The 17,563-nt window shown below is 36.2% G+C and overlaps 1 protein-coding gene across 1 annotated transcript in view; it reads right to left on the reverse strand.

Annotated features, from left to right (window-relative positions):
* The window catches only part of LOC127813238 (uncharacterized), a 35,934-nt gene that overhangs the window by 16,580 nt on the left and 1,791 nt on the right, over positions 1–17,563 (reverse strand). Inside the window, exons 2-3 of the mRNA XM_052354113.1 lie at positions 4,891–4,992; positions 1,987–2,138 (exon numbers count right to left, since the gene is read on the reverse strand). Coding sequence (XP_052210073.1) covers positions 1,987–2,138; positions 4,891–4,992 — 254 coding nt within the window. The remainder of the gene's footprint in view (positions 1–1,986; positions 2,139–4,890; positions 4,993–17,563) is intronic.

Here is a 17,563-nt window from a genome sequence, read left to right on the forward strand (position 1 = left end):
TGCGATAAAATCTCGATTTGCGCATCCAACAATGCCTTCTACCACAAATTTTCACACAAACTACTAAACCCAGCCTATAGGATTTTTCTAGAAATTTTTTGGTATCTCTCTCTCTCTCTCTCTCTCTCTCTCTCTCTCTCTCTCTATTTTTTTTTCTTTCTCTTTTTCAAATCTCTTTCTCACTCTCAAATCTTTCTTTCAACCTTTCTCTTTCTAATTTAAGTACTCAAACCTTTCAAGTTTCCTCTATTTATAAGAGGTTGAATTAAGCTTAACATAATTGTAGTGACCCACTATCTTTAATTATTTTGTCACCTTTCTTAATTATTTTTCACTAAATCTCACTAAAAATCTTTAATTATTTATCCACACCTTACTTTGTCTCCCACATTTCTCAATTATTTCACTCATTATCTTTGATTATTTGTCCACACCTTATTTTGTCTCCCACATTTCTCAATTATTTCACTCATCATCTTTAATTATTTTGTCATCTTTTTTAATTATTTTTTACTAAATCTCACTCGTGATCTTTAATTATTTGTCCACACCCTACTTTGTCTCCAACATTTCTCAATTATTTCACTCATTATCTTTGATTATTTGTCCACACCGTAATTTGTCTCCCACATTGCTCAATTATTTCACTCATATCTTTAATTATTTTGTCATATTTCTTAATTATTTTCTACTAAATCTCACTCATAATCTTTAATTATTTGTCCACACCCTACTTTGTCTCCAACATTTCTCAATTATTTCACTTATTATCTTTGATTATTTATCCACACCTTAATTTGTCTCCCACATTTCTCAATTATTTCATCCATCATCTTTAATTATTTTTCACTAAATCTCACTCATAATCTTTAATTATTTATCCACACTATACTTTGTCTCCCACATTTCTCAATTATTTCACCTATTATCTTTAATTATTTTGTAACCTTAATTATTTTTCACAAAATCTTCTTATAAATAGATTATTCTTTTATTTAATTCATTAATTTTAAACCTACTTTCTTAGCCTACTAATTAGCCCATTTACTTAACCTTTTATTTTTTTTCAACTTAGCCCACTAACTCTAAGCCCATTTACTTAGCTTTTATTTTTCCAATTTAGCCCACTAACTCTAAGTCCATTTACTTAGTCTTTATTTTTCCAACTTAGCCTACTAACTCTAAACCCATTAATTTTTTTTTTTTTTCAATTATAATCTCTAATTGATGTTAAAAATAAAATAAAAAATTAATTATTATTGTTCTCAAAATACTAGGATATTACAACTACATATAACTTGCTTCATCCTGGCCATTTGTAGTTTCATTCCATGTGGTTTATGACTTGCATATCATGTGTTTCCTTGGCAGAACATGTTATTTCCATTTATCATGCACCACAGTGCTTGTGACTAGTTGATGTAGGTCATTATGTGTGATCGGGGAGCGATCACGTGCCCGTGCGGTGGGACTAAGGAGTTTGGACATGATGACCAACGGGGATGATTGCAACATCCTAGCATGACTACCCAAGGGGGAGATTTCATACTGCATGTTGCATTTGCATGCACGAAATTTTATTCTAAACCCTCACTAAGATATTTCATATCTTACATTAGCATATTCAAACGTGTCAGGTACTCTAGAGATAAGTAAAGGAAAAGACAAAGAGATGGCTGAAGTTTAGTTGGATTTCTCTAATATTTGTTGCGTATATATCTCAAGCCTTGTATACATACATCTTAAGCATTGTACTACCAATGTTGTATAAACAAGAGCTACTATAAAGCTTGAATCTATCTTTATTTCCTTAATTTTTGAGAGTTGTGTTTCATACTTGTACTTGTACTAAAATATTTAGTGGAAATCCAAGCTATTTAGTTTTTCAAGTTCGATCATTTACTTCTATTGATAAGGATTTTCATAACACTCATGTAATATTAGTAAGTATTAGCAACATTGTAATATTTAGAAACAGGGAGTTACACTCTAATTGTCTTCTGTCTTGCAGATCCTCTAACTCCTATGATGCTTCGCCCTTCAGCTCTCTTAGCCAGCGGGTCAAGTCCCCTATTGCTAGTCTCCTTTGGTGGTTCCCGACTGTCGCCTTCTTGCCTGGACTCTGCTTTAATTGTTCCCTAAAATAAATAAATTTAATTGGTGTAGTAAGGAAACAACATCAATCCCCTTAAAACAACATCAATCTTATCTTAATAATTATCCAAAATTTTCTCCTTAAAATTTAATTTATTTTATTATTTTAATATTATCCACATATTTAATATTATATATATATTGTTAACGCCATGGAGAAGAGAAGGGCAATTCCCCAAATTGAGAGTTTTAACTTTTCACTATTCTATCGAGTGAATTTGGAACAAAAACCAAGATGCTATGTTATCATGTTATATGATATATATTTGAATTTTAACATTTTTAATTTTTGGGCACCAGATTGGTCTAGACCAAAGACTGATTTTTCAAATTATTTGGACCAGAAATCAAAAGAGTGAATTGAAAATTTTGGTCTAATCAAGTTCAAACCAAAGTTTAAACATCTCTACTTAAAATACAATAACTTATTTCACTCTTATTACAGTATGATTGCCAAATAAAGTCAAATTACAGTGGCACATTCAATACTTCATCCTAAAATGTGGGTGGTTTGGCTTCCAATATTCCATGGAAGCCGATCCCAGTTAAAAAGCCAAAAAAAAAAAAGAAAAAGAAAAAGACAGAGTCCATCCCCATTTTGCAAGGATCCATGGAAAGTTAATTTTAGTGTGGAAAAAGTAGGAATTTTATTCTGAAAAAGGATCAGTAGGTGCCATTATAACTCCAGAATAATCCCTTCTTAGAAGCAAGCATATGTAGAAAATACAAATTACATATATCCTAGCAAGAAACAATGCAACAACAAAGAAGCAGAAGCACATCTCTCTATCTCACTCTCTATTATGCAAGTCAATGCGGAGATGAAAGCTGGGACTTTGACTACCCCATTCCAGGTGCTCTTTTTCTTCTCTCTCTCTCTCTGATGTGAATCATAAGGGAGTTAAGGCAAAGGCTGACCAAGGACATGAAATTACAAGTGATGGGCCAATTACACGTTCAAAGGCTAAGCAATTACAAAAGGAATTTGAGTTATTCATTGGAAAGAGTCCAGCCCACTTGGAGGAATTAAAGCCCAAATTAATCACTTTGCTTACTTGCTTGGAAGATCAGCCACGAAATTGATCAGAAAGAAATCTTGGAAAACTCACGATCTTAGTAGCAATTTCTTGTATTCATGAACGCAATTCCGAAATTCCAGCTATGATTTATGGCCGATTTAAGTTTGCTTGGCAGAACATTATGAAGAAGCGGGAATTCAAATTTATAGGGAATCAAAGCGCATTTATGGCTTTGTCTCCCACTTTGGCTTTAATCTCTTCTATTTCCTAAGCTTCAGATTTATGGAGAATTGAAGCATTTAAAGGCTTTGTTTATTATGTCTCCCACTTAGTTTTTAATGTTTCTGTTTCCCATGCTTGGAGGGATGTTCCAAGAGTTATTTTTTGTATGTTTCCCATGCTTGGAGGGATATTCCAATACTAGTATTTATATGGTTCCTCTTATGTACGTTTTTTGTTAATGAACATTTTTCATCTGAATGCAAAAAGTATTTTTATAAATTCTTATCTAAGCTTTCTTTTGCTTAGTGGCGAATTTCCTTGGATTCTTATCACTCTTCCTTCTTCTTTCTAAGAGTGTGGCGAATCAACCCTAATGTTTTCTTGTTGTGGCGAGTTTTTCTTATCAACAGGAAGGTGCTGGGTTTTCTCTTTTTCTCTTTGGCATTTTGGGCACATCACTCTCTCAGGGAAGAGTTGCCGTTGCTGGTGAGTTTTCAAACCCTGTGATGCTCACTATCCGTATTCGCGTAATTGGCTGCAAAATTAAAATTTAGCCCAATATATGTGATGAGCCCGCATTAGAAAGCAGAACAAGTTGGATGTTTCTCCAACTAATTATACAAAATATATGTAATCCATGATAACTAAAATGCTCTAGCATATTATCTATCTACAGCCTGATACAGAACTCCGAGACAGACCATGCAAACGTGGTAGGAGTCAAATAATGACGAAATTAATTATTCAAAAGGGCAAGGGCAAAATTATATTAATGGGAGATAAACCTATTCACAATTCTAGGCTGTGCTACCCTAACTAATTAGTGAGTTTCATATGACAGATGGCAAATATTATTATATCCTATAAAGTGGCATGCTCTGCCTAAAATAAATACAAGGAGAACAGTCAAAACCCAAAAGAAGCAATCACATGAGAGGTTGCAACTAGTCTGTACATGGCATGGCTTCTAAGCTTTCATTAGCAACATGAAGATGACATAACAGGAGGAGTGAACAAGAATAACATGGGGGGGGGGTCGTAGAGAGGAAGGGTGAGAGAGGGTTATAAAAGCAAGAGCACATTAATTGGGACACTACCATACTTTCCTTCTACAATCCTCCAAACTTTCAAAATGGGAGGATACGTTCTATAAAGAAAGTCCTATGCAGTTCAAGATTCCAGCCACCGGTGTTTCCTCATTCTATACGTTACCTCTCAGAATCCAGTACCCCATGTCACAAAGATCACTTGAAATGTGACATATATTTCAGTTTAATCACTAAGTAAATGTGATGCCCTCCATTTATGGAATAAATTTGTCTATGCAAATGAAGAACTTGAAAATACCTGTCAATGACCAATGTTTCTTCTATATCCCTTCTTCTTGTACTTAAAGACAATGACTTTTTTATCCAATGCCTAAATTGAAAGGAAAAATGTCATGAATGAGGCTGTAAATCTTTCAATAAAAGAAAACATTGATAACATGAAATACCTGCTCCTCAACTACAGCATGTACAGCTGCATTTGGCACCACTGGCTGTCCAATATAAGTACTTGTTTTAGTACCTACCAACAAAACCTTGTTCAGAGTAACCTGCAGGCAAAAATGTAAATACTCACAATCAGAGCAATGACAATGAAATACTTGGGCCATACAAAATGATGTTTTGCTGATTCTTGAAAATTTTTCTTCTTATTAAAGATCTACTCTTGAACAATTGTAACATGAGTCTTCTTCATGCAGCTAAGTAAACTCATGCAGAACTTAAAGAACTTGTATAACAGTAGAGAAATGGGGAGAATGTAGAAACATATTAATATCCCAAATAATTTTTTAGGTGTTTCAGATGTTTTGGAAAGATAGTGTCATTAGAATGCAAAATCCCTGTTGATTTTATGGCATCTGTTGGAGAATGAACCCGGGTAAAGAGTCCTAGATAAGAAGGTCTTGGTGTTTGAATAGAAGAAGGATAAGCAGCCGATTATCCAGAAAGTTATCAGATTATCAAGGAGCCGAATAACTAGGAGATAAGAAGATATATGCTACTTAAAGATAAATTTTTTTGTATCCTATCTATCTGTAACCAATTTTAATTAGAAGTTGTATCATATATTTGTAGGATTAGGAGTAGAAAAACGTAGCTTTGCAGCTGCATTTATATGTCACCCATTCAATACAAACAGTGAATTTGATTGATTTCATCTTGCTTCACACCTAAGGTTATTCTACTTAGGTTATTTTGGTTTTGTTCAGCATCTATCCATTTTGTGGCCAAACTTAAAAGAAACATCTTTCCCCCGACACCAAGAACCATTCCCAACGGTTCAACCCAAATTCATTTAATATTGGACAGGCCAGGCAGGGTGAATCAGTCCGTGTGATACTTTGGGTGTGTTGCCACCCCTGTAGAATACCACTGAGCTTTGAGCTCAACCTTAGTTCGTCTCTCTTCTTTCAGACGTTGGAGATAGACACCCAGAGAAATACTCAACTATGACATTTTCCTGAAAGTTGCCAATGTCAGACAAAATGAAGACCCTCAAACTGGGGGTAGGCAAGTGGTTATGATCCTATATGTATCCTCAAAGAGGGTGGATGGGCAATCCATCCTCTGCGATGCTCAGATTTACAGAGGAGATAACTCCAAAGGAGAATGTCAACTTTGGATCCATCAATGAGGTCACTTAGATTATGTCAAAGACAGGAGAAGGATATTGACTGCTATGTGGAAATTGATTGTAGCTCCAACATGCTGAGTTTTCTAAGAGGATATCATTTGTGGCCAGAGTGGGAGGGAAATCAAGCTGCTCTCTCACAGGTTGACAAGATCAGTGGCCAATCAATCTATGGGGGTTTTGCCAGGAGTTCAGGCTATTGCTATCCATAATTCATTGCTCCTGCTTGATGTTTAACTCATCATAATGCAGAAGTTTTGACCCTTGGAAGGTTAAAGGTCTGTCTAGACCCTTTCAAGCAGTTAAACCATTGTAAAAATTTAAATAAATCCAAACTATTCATATTGTTTGATAAAAATATTAAAAAAAAAAAAAACTAAGCGTATTTCTGAAGCACGCTTATTTTTGCATTTTGGACCTCGGGTAAAAGCACAACTTAAGTGTGCTCTAATTGCAATCACCTAAAGTCGCTCAACTTCACACAAAAGAAGCCCCAAGCATGCTGCGCTTCATACTTTGAGCTTAAAGCCCACTTAAGTGCACTTTTTTAAACACTGTTTAGGCCTTCTGGAGGTTGTTTAGACTATTTTTGATCTTTGTAGCAACTTGATTGAGAGTGATAATGATAATAGTTGGCAGGAGATTTTGCAATGGTCCAGGCTGACAGTTAAGACCCCAGGAAATGTCCCAATGTTCAATCTCCAATGTCCTTGTACCTCCACAATGGAATTAAAAGGTCTAACTATTTAGGACTTTGAGAGGATGGCTAGAGGAAATGGATGATACATGATTGTCACAAGGAAGATGTGTGTGTGTTAGGGTACACTTTGACTAAGAGGCGTCATACAACATGCTCATTCATATGACAATGCCATCACAAGATGTCCCCTCACATGCTGGATCACCAACCATATGTTTGGTCTAGTGATACTGGGTTGTAGGCCCCCTCACCGAAATCACAGCATACCTGATAGACTGATCTTGATATGTAGAAGGAAAATTCTAAGGTGAAAAATAAAAAACAACCTAAAGGTAGGGTATAAAATTGGCACCATGGCAAAATAAAAAATCACTGTGTTCTTTCCTCATTCTATTTACTTATTATTGGCACTATCTTTTGAGAAATGTGTGTATATGTAAACGGTGTTGTTGTAGCCAGAAAACTACGATAATAGAAATTTATAAAGAGGGAAAGCTGGAGCCAAGGCAGAGCGAGGTTGACAACTGACAGGAGTCAGACAGTGGAGATAGGCGTCGGGTAGTTTCGGTCCTCGATGTCTTGACCGGAGTCATAGACGAACCTATGAGGGAACCTTCGATACCGCTCAGGATTGACCTCCCGAGTGCTTGAGGCATATCTGCGCTCACAAGAATCAATTAGAAGGCACGCGGGGATTCCTCACCCGCATATGCCCTCCGATGCTTAAGTCAGTACCAGTAAGAAAGCAATGCGATACATAAATAGACAACGATATCATTGAACATAAGATAGTACCTTACCCGGTCAGAGAGGGTTGACCACGGTACTGTTACGAGGAATAGTGGATAAACCTGCACATTAGTAGCATGCGGACGAACTTAAGAGGAATCCCTCTCGGAGAGCCGAACAGCTTAGGGGGCTCTCTGAGAGAAGGTGGGCCTCACGGCGAGCTGCCGAAGTAGGGTCTCAGCCCCTAAGGGACTTACTTGGGCGTAGCTCTGGGCTTGGTGAGAGAGGTCTCGAGGTGGCTCTTACTTGATCACTGCTTTCCTAAGAGATATATTGCAATACGCAGATGCCGGCATATAACATTACATTCTATAAACATACCACTTGTGGCATAATATGAACACTATGTTATATATATTATGTTGTGTCTCATTAAGCCATGTCTTTTCCAAAATCGTATGCCCATATACACACATACATATATATATTCATGCACACAGGGAAAGAGAGACCGAGAGAGACGGAGAAAGAAAGCTCTCTTAGGAAGGCCTCTTCCCGAGAGGTAGGCCCAAGGCCTTTCCGAGAGGAACCTCTCGGAAAGAGGCCTTTCCAAGAGGAGAAACCCGAGAGGAAGCCTACGGAGAGGCTTCGAGCCTCTTCGAGAGAACACCGCCGCTGCCATTGCTGAGGGCCACCGAAGGAGCTGCGAAGGGAAGATGATGCGGCTCTCTCCGAGAGAAAAACAAGGCTCCCCGAGAGAGCTTGGGATCGCCAAGAGGCTGCGGAGAGGCCTTGACCGAGGTGCTTACTGAGGGCTCCATGGCGAGAGCTTCCTGCGGGGCTGCGCCGAGAGAAGCCATTGCAGGCGCTTGCTGCGAGGCTAGGGTTGTGGAGAGAGAGATCCGCCATGTCCACTTCCGGGAGCTGGCTGCTCCTTCTCTGAGAGAAAACACCGATAGGTGGGGAGTCTTTCCGAGAGGACCACTTTGCTGCCGAGAGAGATTGCCAAGAGAGAGATCCTCTCCGAGAGATAAAAATCTCTCTCGGAGAGAGATCGACAGAAAGAGAGAGCGCACAAGGGAGAGAGGAAGAAGACCATGAACAGTGGCTTTCTTCTCTTTTTATACCCCTTGGACTTCTTCCTTATTACACATTCACCCTCCCCTAAGTTTGGGTCATTTACACTATGGCCCTCATATTGATTCTTTAGTTATTTAACTGCAGTTTCTTCAAAATGCATCCCGGCTTGGACCACTTTTGGGATCGCTCTCCTAGGAGAGATTCTATTTGCAACCATAAATTTTGTTTTTCGTAACCATTACACATAAAATATTAAATTTTACTATTCGTAACCATATTTATTACTTTGTCCAACCATTTATATACCAAATATACCCTCTAAACACTCATCCCTCAAAAAACACACCCCACGCGCATCCAAATTATTCTTCTTCACATCAAACCATGGTCTTCTTCCTGTTCTCCTTCTTCGCGCATCAAACCATGTTCTTCTTCTTCTTCTTCTTTAGACACTCTCACAGACCACTGTCGACCTTTCGTCGTCGCCCACTTCGTTTGCCTCACCCACATTTTTTATTGGAGTTCCCCGAAATCTCAGAACTAGGTAATGCCCTTCCTTCGGGGGTTAAGGATTCCCTGAACCATAAGGTTCGGGGAACCCCTCACCCCTCGAATCTCGCTATTCGGGGGGTGAGGGCTTCCCCAAAAGGCGAGATTCGGGGAACCCCATATCTCCTGAATCTCGTTGTTCGGGGGGTTAGGGGTTTCCCGAACAGTAAGGTTCGGGAAACCCCTCACTCTTAGAATCCCGTTATTCGGGAGGTGAGGGCTTTCCCGAAGGGTAAGATTCGGGGAACCCCATACCCCCCGAATCTCATTGTTCGGGGGTTAGGGGTTCCCCGAACCCTGCAGTTCGGGGAACCCCTAACCCGACAACGAGATTCGGGGGGTATGGGGTTCCCCGAATCTCGCCCTTCGGGGCTAAGGAGTTTCTTTAAAAATATGAAAATAATGATACCAATGATATAAAATATGAAAGTAAATGATATACAAAATTGAAATCGAACTGAATTTTGCACAGTGAAATTTGGATCAGATTAGGTTGATTTATTGGTATCAAAAATTAAAATTAACTCAAAAACAAAATTAAGATTAAAGCAACATTAATTTAAAAAAAATATATAATATTAATCCAAAGATTTGGAAGACAATGATTCGAAGTAATTTATACACAAAATTATTATATATATATGTATGTATATAATTATAATATATATAGTTATAATATATATAATAATATAATATACATATAATATATATATATAATAGTATCCATTCTCCCGAACCCATGAGTTCGGGAGAATGGGTACAATTGCATTCTATATATTTATAATAGTATAATATTATATAATAAATTATATAATTGAATTAGGGAGAATTGTATTCTCCCGAATCCATAGATTCGGGAGAATGCAATTCTCCCGAATTTATGATTTCGGGAAAAATAGTTTTTCCCGAACTCATGAGTTCGGGAGAATTGATTTTTCTCGAACGTTGGGTTCGGGCGGTTAAGGGTTCCCCGAACCTTGGGGTTCGGGAAATCCCAAATCGCCCGAATTTCGGGATTCGGGGCATCCCCTCGCCTCCAAAGCAGTGTATTTTTTATTTTTTAATTCATTTGTCGTGTATGTATATATAAATTATGTGATTAAACTAGTGATAGATGTTATAAATTGTGTTTTTTCTCACCGAAACATGAATACTCATTATCTTCTTTGTCAAACTCTGCGTAAACATTTACAGATAATAATCATCCATCGCTGATAATAATGGCTATGGCGATGAGAACTCGGCTGAGCAATGTTTGATGTTCAATAATAGTGGCTGCTGCTCGGTGTTGAATAATAATAGTTGCGCGATATTTAGTTGTGCGTGAGAAAGTGGCTGTGGCGATGGTGGTCGAGAAAGTGAGTGCACGCGCTTGAAGAGTAATGATGGGTGGTTGAGTGTTAAATATTTAAATAAAGGGCAAATATGAGTTTTCATCTCAGGGTATTTTAGGAATATTAAAAGTGGGTTACAGAGAGCAAAACTTATAGTTGCAAATAGAATTTCTCCTCTCCTAAGCCTAATGATCAAAATACCCCTGGACACCTAATAACCGAAATACCCCTAAACTTCTAATGAATGAAATACCCCTAGGTAGATGCTCGGGGATACCACAGGTGTGCTTCCATTGTTGTTAAAATCCCGATTTTATGCGTACGATTTTACGATTTTACGATTCGAAAACCCTCAAACGATTCAAATCCCATGTAAAATCCAATTTGGGATAAAATCCTATAAAATCTCGATTTTACATGTACGATTTTACGATTTTACGCTTCAGAGATCCCCAAACGATTTTACGATTCAAATACCTCCATTGATTTAAGTTGTAATTTAGAGAATGCTTCCAACGTCTCAATGTCACATAGCATCTGACATTGGAACTTATGCAATGAATTGTTATATTTTGCCTCTAAATTGGAACTTGATTTAACATTGATTGCATAAGTTCCAATGTCACATAGCATCTAACATTAATTGTATAAGTTCCAATTTACTTGATTTAAATTATAATTTTTACTTGATTTAACATTGATTGCATAAGTAAATCAAGACAAACAAGTAATTAATTAATGGACCACCCAACTCCAAATCGGGATATTACTTGATTTAATCAATGTTAAATCAAGAAAAAATTGCAATCTAAATCTAATGGAAGACGTTGGAAGCATCCTCTAAAGAATTTTAAACTATATTTTACCTCTAAATTACTTATATTTTGCCTTTAAATTGCCTATACCAACCTGCTAGTTTTTGAGCTATATTTTGGAAATATCATCTTTTGAATTATAATAAGGAATAATTAGGTTATTAAATGATATTAATTCATTTTCTACAAAATTATGTTATTATAAACATATATTTACAAAAATTAAAGGGTATTTGTAATTATCTCTAAAATCTTACGATTTTACGATTCGATTTTACGATACGATTTTATGAACCTTTTGTCGATCCCACTTAAAATCCCGATTTTAACAACCTTGTGTGCTTCAAATTGAATTGTGCCCCATGGGAACCAACAACCTGAACACAATCTCCTACTCGTAACCCAATTTGATGCACCCAATCAGCATTTTTTTAGCTGGTCAAAACATGCTGACCCAATTGTTTACCCAATTATCACAGCACAGCAACTCACCATTGGTAGCCCAAATCCTCTAGCCATCCTTTCTAGGCCAGAAGAGTCGAATTACGTACTAGAGCCCTGTGTCAAAGCCTTAAACAATTGGCCCACAACCACACTCATTAGTAGGTCCATTTTTCTATGAACAGGTTGTATTCTTCTGTTTTTTGGTTTAATCTTTTTACTAATTTAGTGTTAGTTTATTCTTGTGTGCTTAGATTTTCATAGACTTATTTTCACTTTTTAACAAGATTTACCCCGATTCTATTTTATTTTTCTAATTCCATTAACCATATTCAGTTCATTATCACATATATTCCATACACATGAATACATATTGTCATTACCCATGTTATCCATACATTGTCCTCATTAGATTTTGGGCTTCCCTAGTTAGTTGTTAACAGTGTCTTAACATTTGGTCTCACTAGTTATTTAAAAGAAATCAGACTATTTCTTGCATTTCTGAATTTGTTGAATTAGAAAAGAATAAAAAAAACTATTTCCTGCATTTTGGATTTGTTAAAAAGAAAAATTAAAAATCTAATTAATAAAATAATAATAATAATTGCCTTGACTCTCAATTGATCTCAACATAGTTGATTGGAGTGTATCATATGCACTTGCAGAGTGGTCATGTTACCTAAACCAGCATACCTATTAATGCAATGGAATCTAACCCATCAGAATCTTCTTCCTAACAAATGATCTAGACACTACATGCAGTTCAGTGCACAAAAGCCAAGTTGAACCAAATGAATGCCCGAGTTGTGGCCTTAACCACTAGAGTTGGATCACTCATTTGAAGCTTATGAGGGTGGTGATGCATCCTCCTATTATATAAATCACCACACTAGGAGAGAAGTCACGATACCTCATAGGGGTCATAATAGGCCTAGGGATTTAGATAGAGAACAGGGGAACTAATATTCAAACACTAGTGATTTACCAACCTATCGAGATGACTGACTCCTAAAATGTGTTGAGCTAGAAGTCCCTACCCTAGATGGGCACCTCAATTCTTGGGTTCTCACCTGATAACTTAATGATGATATGGACCATTTCTTCAAGAGGAAAAATTTGCTAAAATATAAAAAAGGTAAATCTAAAACTGACAGGGAATGCTAGAATTTATTGGAAAAGTGTAGAAGACCTCATAGCAAGATGGCATGAGTGAATCAAAATTTGGCAAAGTGAATTCCTAATTAAGTGGGGGAATATGGTTGTCCAACATTCCATCAAATTCCCCATGGGTCAAATTGTTAAAAGAGCCAAGAAACCAAAATAGCTTCAAATACAGTAACAACAAAATATAAAGGAACCAATAAAGAAATTCTGCACTGTCCTACTTAAATCACAAAAAAAAAATAGCAATTAGACTAGAAAAGAACTTCGATTTAGTGAATTCAAGGTCATTTTAGTATTATAAAATATATATATATATATCTTGGAATTTTCATGTGAACTTACTGATATGTTTTTCTATAATTGGGTGTTTTTTTCCATTATTTTTAATATATTAAATCATACTTTTACTGAGAGATAACTTATGATTTAGTGTTTTAGGATTAAAAATCATTAGTTGAGCATAAGTTAGAGATTCTTTACCACGACTAGTGTGACTCTAATTATAAAAATCCAAAGAGCTTAATGCATATTCAAATAATTAAACTCACATGGAGATATGATGAGTTATTAGGTGGAGATATTTTCAGTGCATTTTGAGAAAAGGATTTGAATAATTAAGGAATTTTTGTCAACAACTTGGAAGATTAGAATTTTCATTATTTGGAATTTTAAATTATGTGAGAGTAGTTAGGTGAAATCAAAAGCCCTAAATCTATTTTTACTATTTTTCATGTCAAATATCAGATTTTTTGTTCTTTTTATTTAGTTTAATTTTATCGTACATTTGATTAAAATCAATGACTAAGATCTTTTTAATTTTTAGTTCTCTAAATAATAAATAATTTGATGAATTTCGATATTCAATAACATAATCAATCTTGATGAATTTGAGATTTTTTCCTTTAAACTTTATTACTTCCTAGGACTACTAACATCACTTAAATCCCCCTTTTAATTAATTAATTAATAAGCACTTAAGCACTGCTCGCTCCCTTCCCCAACTATTTTCCTTTCTTTATTTATACATCATTTCCCTCTGTTACCCGCCATGCCAACAGACTCTCTCTCTCTCTCTCTCTCTCTCCATCATTTACCTCTCTGTGCAGTGTGTGTCCCTAATTGCGAGGAGAAGAAGCAACCGGCGATGCACAAGCTAGGGCTTGAGGATCAGCGTCGACACTCCAGAGCTCGAGATCTAAGCCTTGACTCTGGCATCTTCACCGTCAAATCTAGTGTTAGCCTCTTCTACTCCACTTTCACCAGCGTCAATCGCTACTTTTTTGCCTCCGATGTTCACGACAGCGACTCTCTCGTCTCTAAAGTTTCTCAGGTCCGTTTTCTTCACTTCATTTTGTATTTTGGTTCCTTGGATACTAGCATTGCTTGCATATGTGTATCGATTTTGAGTTTTTCGATGGATTTGTTTCTGGAACTGAATTTATAAGTGTCTGCATTTTTTGATTGATTATGTTATTCACTCTGTTATGCTTCGCGCGAACATCACTATCACATGGCTACACATTTATGAGGATTTTCATGTACTCCAATAGTGTTTTATTGAAGAACGAAGCAATTTGAGTAGGAAAGAAGCGATATATATGTAAAGATAATTGTTATTCCTAAAATGATTTATTGACATACGGCGATGAATTAAATTTCAATGCTGGGATTGGTATATGTCATTGTTTTCGATTTTTTTCTTCTTTGCTACGAAAATAGCAAATCTAGTCTTTGAATGAAATTCACCTGTTTGAAGAGTTAGTTAACAATCTTGGACACAAACCAACATTTGGCAGGACGTGGAGACTTCAAGTGGTCCAGATTCAGATCCAAGCAGGTCCTCAGTACAAATACAATCGCCATGCCAGAAAAATAAAAAACGCAAAAAGGTACCCTATGTGGAACGCTCAGATAATTTGGCTTTCTATACGCAAGAAACAACACCTTTTTTAATTTTTATTTTTTGTAAAATTTCAAATTTATGTAGTTCTCTCTCTCTTTTTCTTACAACTCATCGTTGTCCTTCAATTATGTATATATAGTTTAGAAAAAAGAGGTCAATGTAGAGATAGATGACGCCACTGAATCCCTAGATTTAGCTAGGAACTCCTCCTCTCAAACTCTTAAAGGTAGTGCCAAGACCGTATAATCTCAAATTTCAAGTTGTAAGTTTATCTTTGTCTTTGACACTATTCTGGTATTCTTGAATCAAAATGTCAAGATTGGAGATCTAGATCTGAAGCTCTACTAAAAAAGGCTAACAGGCGAAGATCTGTTTCGCTAGATCTGAACAATCATATAATCAATGCTACAAATTCCTCACCATGATTTGGAGTAAAAAAAAAGAACTGTGTTGTAAGTCGGCCAATAGGGACGATTCTGAGTCCTGAAACACCTAATAATCGGCACATTAATGTTGGAATCCACGAAGGCTGGAGCTTTGAACATCTACCAACACATAACAATATGCACCAGAGGCACATTGGTTTTGCAATGTTGCCTTTCAACAATGGAAGGACACTTCCTTCCAAGTGGGAAGGTGCTGAGAGATGGATTTTCAATCTAGTTTCTAGTGAAGGTATTGTCAAACCTTCATCTCAACAACTGCACAAATATACAAATTCAGAGAGTGGACCTCTTGGGCCTCCTGGAATTGCATATTACTCATTACATTCACTAGCAACACCCATGTTTGAAGGTGGCACTATTGAAAATTTAGTGGCAGGATCTCCATTTTCAGTTAGAGTAATAGCAGTAGGTCATTTATCAATGTGTTCTGGCGCAGGCAACAATAGAGTTAAGTGAATAATCTAACTAAAATATGATCTTGTGCCAGAACACATTGACAAATGACTCGCTGCTATTACTCCAACTGAAAATGGAGATCCTGCCATGGTTGTTAAACTCCCGATTTTACGGGTACGATTTTACGATTTTTTGTATGAAAAACCCTTACGATTTTACATGTTGAAGACCCTCTTACGATTTTACGATTTTAACAACCTTATCCTGCTACTAAATTTTCAACGGTGCCACCTTCAAATATGGGTGTTGCTGGTGAATATAATGAGTAATATACAATTCCAGGAGGCCAAAGAGGTCCACTCTCTGAATTTGGGGACCTTTGTGCAGTTGTTGAGATGAAGGTTTGACAACACCTTCACCAAAAACTGGACTGAAAATCCACCTCTCAGCACCTTCCCACTTGGAAGAAAGTGTCCTTCCATTGTTGAAATGCAACATTACAGAACCAATGCGCCTCTAGTGCATATTGTTATGTGTTGGCACATGTTTAGAGCTCCAACCTTTGTGGATTCCAACACTAATGTGCCGATTTTTAGCTGTTTCAAGACTCAGAATCGTCCCTGTTGGCCGACTTACAGCAGAGTTCTTTTTTATTACTCCAAACCGTGGTGAGGAATTTGCAGCATTGATTATATGATTGTTCAGATCTAGCGAAACAGATCTTCGCCTGTTAGCCCTTTTTAGTAGAGCTTCAGATCTAGATCTCCAATCTTGACATTTTGATTCAAGAATACCAAAATAGCGTCAACGACAGAGATAAACTTACAACTTGAAATTTGAGATTATACGGTCTTGGCACTACCTTTAAGAGCTTGAGAGAAGGAGTTCCCAGCTGAATCTAGGGATTCAGTGGCGTCATCTATCTCTACATTGACCTCTTTTTCCTGAGCTACATATACATAATTGAAAGACAATGATGAGTTGTAAGAAAAAGGGAGAGAGAACCACATAAATTTGAAATTTTACCAAAAAAACAAAAATAAAAAAGGTGTTGTTTCCCATATAGAAAACCAAATGATCTGAGCGTTCAACGTAAGGTACCTTTTGCGTTTTCTATTTTTCTAGCATGGCAACTGTATCTATGTATTGAGGACTTGCTTGGATCTGAATCTGGACCACTTGAAGTCTCCACATCCTGCCAAATGCTGGTTTGTGTCGAAGATTGTTAACTAACTCTTTGAAACAAACAAATTTCATTCAAGGACTAGATTTGCTATTTTCACAGCAAAGAAGAAAGAAAACGAAAATAAAAAAACAATGACGTATACCAATCCCAGCGTTGAAACTTAATTCATCTCTGTATGACAATAGATCATTTCAAGAGTACCAATTATCTTTACATATATACCACTTCTTTTCCACTCAAATTGCTTCGTTCTTCAATAAAACACTATTGGAGTACATAAAAATCCTCATACACGTGTAGCCACGCGCAAGGTCGGCTCAAGAGTTGGTGAGGCCCTAGGCCACAATTAACTTAGCGGCCTTCTAAAAAATAATAAAAATTATTAAAAATTTATTTTTCTTGCTTTTTGAAATGTAAAATCATTAATTAAATTTTTATATTCTAGTTTAGAAAGTAAAAAATCTTTTTCAATTAATAATATAACCAAATTACTTAATTTTTCTTGTGTAATAGTTGAACTTAAATAAGATTTTATTAATTTTAATTTTAAAAAAATCCTTTTGCTAAACTACAGTAACAAGAATGGTTTATAATATTTTATAGATTTATAATATTTTATAAGCTATCCATGTATTTAGAAAAAAAAATTATCTTTTTTTATAAAATTTAGTATCTCAAGTAAAGGAACAGAGAAATTATTATTACTAACCATCACTCCGAGAGCTAAAAGCATGAGTAGGATACCT

This window comes from Diospyros lotus, chromosome 1, assembly GCF_014633365.1.
Source record: "Diospyros lotus cultivar Yz01 chromosome 1, ASM1463336v1, whole genome shotgun sequence".
Lineage (NCBI taxonomy): Eukaryota > Viridiplantae > Streptophyta > Magnoliopsida > Ericales > Ebenaceae > Diospyros > Diospyros lotus.